The 3,740-nt window shown below is 45.0% G+C and overlaps 1 protein-coding gene across 1 annotated transcript in view; it reads right to left on the bottom strand.

The window, feature by feature from the left end:
• Positions 1-3,740, bottom strand: part of FREM1 (FRAS1 related extracellular matrix 1) — a 122,806-nt gene that overhangs the window by 106,528 nt on the left and 12,538 nt on the right. Inside the window, 1 exon segment of the mRNA XM_006754231.2 lies at positions 1,928-2,251. Coding sequence (XP_006754294.1) covers positions 1,928-2,251 — 324 coding nt within the window.

The following is a 3,740-nucleotide window of genomic DNA, read 5'->3' as shown; positions in this document are numbered from 1 at the left end:
CCATCACTGAAGCAAGCAAGCCTCATGTTAGTTTCAAGCTGCCTGGCTGACGGCCGCCATCTTGGCTGACAGTTAATTTGCATATCTTACTGATTAGCCAATGAAAACGGTAGCGGTTGTACGCCAATTACCATGTTTCTCTTTTATTAGTGTAGATATATATGTGTCTCAGCAGGTGTTGACAGAGAAGGATGAGGTATGAGGCAGGAATGGAAGACACACTGCCTGCTTTGGAAGGACGTGTGGTCCATCTGAGAGGATAAGAGCAATGATCAGACCGCAGCATGTCAGCCACTCCAACATAACAGAAGCAACAGCTTCAAGGGAACAGGCTGAAAATGAAACTATACTGAGGAGGGAGAAGTACTTTTGCAGGTGTAATGTAAATATTAGGTTGAACCACATGAAATGGTATGTTATGTGCTAAGAAACTCTTCTCAAATATATGTGATACCCAATAAAATGAGTTTGAACTTCCCAAAGAGGTGAACGTGACTGGAAGGTAGACTGACCTTCACCCAGAGAAGGTCAGCTGGCTCAGGGGCTCTGACCAAGGCTCTGCCCTCAGTAGTCCCACCCCAGATGGCTGAGTGAGCAAAGTTCTGCAGAGATTCAGGGCTTCCCGCCCACAATATTGGAAAAGGGCGTAGTCCCCACTGAGATAAGTGAGCTACCTTCTAACAAAAATATCACAGATTTGAACAAAGGCTGCATTGAGGTTCTACGACACAATGCCAGAAAATGCACACAGGAAGCAGCAGAGGAGCAGCGTTTTATTTATGAGCTGCAGGTAAACCCGGTGGCTAATGAGAAATTACTTCATAATATGGAAGGAATGAGAGGCAAGAACAGGAAAGAAACAAAAGCTGCCACTTACTTTTATGACATGAAGGAAATCAAAGCAAAGGGCAAAACGCAGCCCCTACAGTCTGAAGTCTTTTGTCTGCCCTTAGGACTAAATGCTGCAAATGCCAAAATTAGATGGAGGACAATGTGGTAACCCCAGGGACACTCATTTTCCTTAATAAACCTGAACTCAAGTCTGTATCAATCTGCTCATTTAAATTTCAGCTTGCTGGTGGGTTTTTAAGTATGGGAAGGGTTATTATGTGCAAGCCTGTAACCAGCTGTTCTCTACTCCCTTTGAATACAAAGCAAGAGGCAAGAGGCTGAAGTGGGAGCAGGAAAGATTTAGATTAAATGGAAAGAAGACTTTCCTGATGGAAAGTGTTGGATAGTGAAATTAGTCATCATATGAGACTATGGAATCGCCTATTCCAAGTCAGTGTTATTAATCAAAATTAAGGACCCCAGTAAAACACTTGTGCAAACAAAAAAGAATTTAAAATTAATTAAAAAATTATTTTAAGGGGAAAAAAAGGGGACATATGTAATACCCTTTGTAATACTTTAAGCAATAAAACAATTTAAAAAATAAAAATAAATTATTTTAAAAAATTATAAACAAAAGTCATCTTTAACTTCAATGGTCTGTGTAATGCAGGAAGGCTGTTGAAGGCAGCAGAGTTCCTGGGCCAAATGTGGCCCTTAGAAATATTTTGTAGCTGGCACAATATATTTACAATGTTTAAGTATGTTTTCTATCTTTAAAAACTGGAACATTTTTACAAAGAAATTATAGACGCCCAATTTTTCTTGACAAACAAGAGCTAGAGCAATTCTAGGCACCTCTGGATCAGCTGGAGCTGAGCTGCAGCTGCTTCAAAAGGCACCAGCTCGCTCCTCAGTCCCCCACAGTGTCCCTCCAGGAGGGTTTGCTTATCTGGCTCCAGTTTGCACCCAGATGGACAGTGATTGCTTCTCTTCTGGGCCAATGGATATACACACTCACCTGAAAGCGAAGGGAAGGGGCTTTGTAAGTCTGACCACCAAATAGGCTAAAAGTGTTGTCTCCCTTCTTTCTTACCTCGTAATGTCTCCTTTCGGAATGGCTGCTGTTTGGTGGCTGATAGGCAATCTGCATGTCCCTGAGATCTTTCCAGGTGAATGAGGAGACGGGTCTGGTGTGATCCCACAGGTGAGTCACAAAGCCCCGCAGCGGGGCGTTAGTAATGTTGAACACCAGCAAGGGTTTGGGGGTCTCATCCTCTTCACAGTCCAGAACTGAGGTAGTCAAAGAGGTCAGTATGAACTGGTCCACTTCCAGAACAAACATGGCCATGAACGCCGCCCTCGGAACCTGGTTGGGAATGCCAGCTCTGATGTAGACGGGCAACCACGCACTCTCTGACTTTTGAAGGAGAAAGAAAATATGAAGGGGAGAATGATGTGAATAAAGCTGGAACACACAGGGTGAGCAGTGTGACATTTAACATACAACCACAACCTGGAGGGTGTATCTAGCAGTGATCTGACACCTGGCTGTACAGTGAATTATCAGGGGAGCTTCTGACACATTCTGATGCCCACGCTCCCTCTCCCTGTAATTTAATTGCTCTGAGGAGGAACCAGAAAACTGGCTTTTTTTTTTTACAATGTACTTTTATTGATTTCAGAGAGGAAGGGAGAAGAAGGGAGAGATAGAAACATCAATGATGAGACAATCATTGATCGACTGCCTCCTGCACGCCCCCCAATGGGGATTGAGCCCGCCACCCGTGTATATGCCCTGACCAGGAATTGCATTGTGACCTCCTGCTTCATAGGTGATGCTCAAATACTGAGCCATGCTGGGTGGGTGAAAAACCGTCATTATCGAAGCTGTCTGGTGACTCTAATATATAGCCAGTGTTGAAAAATGGCACCCACTTTCGCATCAGAAAGAACTGGCCTTTTATTCTATCTCCACCACTTATGCTCTAGCTGCATGACTTTAGACACGTTATTTAACTCCCAAATCTCACTTCCCCCAGCTGTAGAATGGGAATGCTAGACTCCCAGTACATGACAGGAAGTGCCACCTCACTTCCTGTCATGCAGCTTTACATCAGGCCAGGGCAGAATGAGGGAAAATGAGCTTATCACTTGATATTCATGCAACTGGAAAATGGTTACCAGTTTTCTAGTCTGTTAAATCCCTGGGTCTCCAAGTGAGAAGCAGATAATAGGAATTGCAAGTGACCGCTCAAGCTGGCAACACGCCCTCCTCAAATGAGAGAGCTGTGAGGAAAGACCCTTCAAGGGGGGGGGGGGTGTCTCCAGAGGAACCGTGAATGTGCACATTGGGACCTGAGGTAGCAGCAAGTGCTGCCGGCGGAAGCGTCCTCCTAGCAGGAGACGCTGTTATCATAGGATGTGATGTTTCCCACTGTAGAGAGCACCAGGCTCGATGATCAGAGCCGAATTGGTTTAATAGTGCTGAACACTGGCTATTGAACAATGAGTGTTATTCTGTAGATAACAGAAAGTTAAAAATGGAATCTGGGGGGAGCTCTGTCTCAATTGAACTTCCAATAAAAAAAAATATCAGATTTCACAGTGAATGTGAGACAGGTACAGTGGGCAGAGTTTAACAAACCCTCTTACCCACTGTAAGGATAGGAAAGGGTTGAGAGAGGTAAGAGGAAGAGAGCTTGTTGGAGAGGAGTGCTGTGCTGTGCGGAGTCACTCCCCTGACACCCAAAGCCGCACAAAGAGGAAGGGTGGGGCAACCCTACATCCCTTGTCTCAGGTGTCAGAAGAGCAGTTTCCTTGAGACCAGCCTTCAGATGTGTCTTTTACGGTGGGTCTGATGCGGGGCTCAGACCTGAGGAAGCTACGCAGCCAGAGGCAGGAGAATA

This window comes from Myotis davidii, unplaced genomic scaffold, assembly GCF_000327345.1.
Source record: "Myotis davidii unplaced genomic scaffold, ASM32734v1 scaffold1471, whole genome shotgun sequence".
NCBI lineage: Eukaryota > Metazoa > Chordata > Mammalia > Chiroptera > Vespertilionidae > Myotis > Myotis davidii.
The sequence above is the reverse complement of the archived record's forward strand: the minus strand, read 5'-3'. Positions and strand labels throughout refer to the sequence as shown.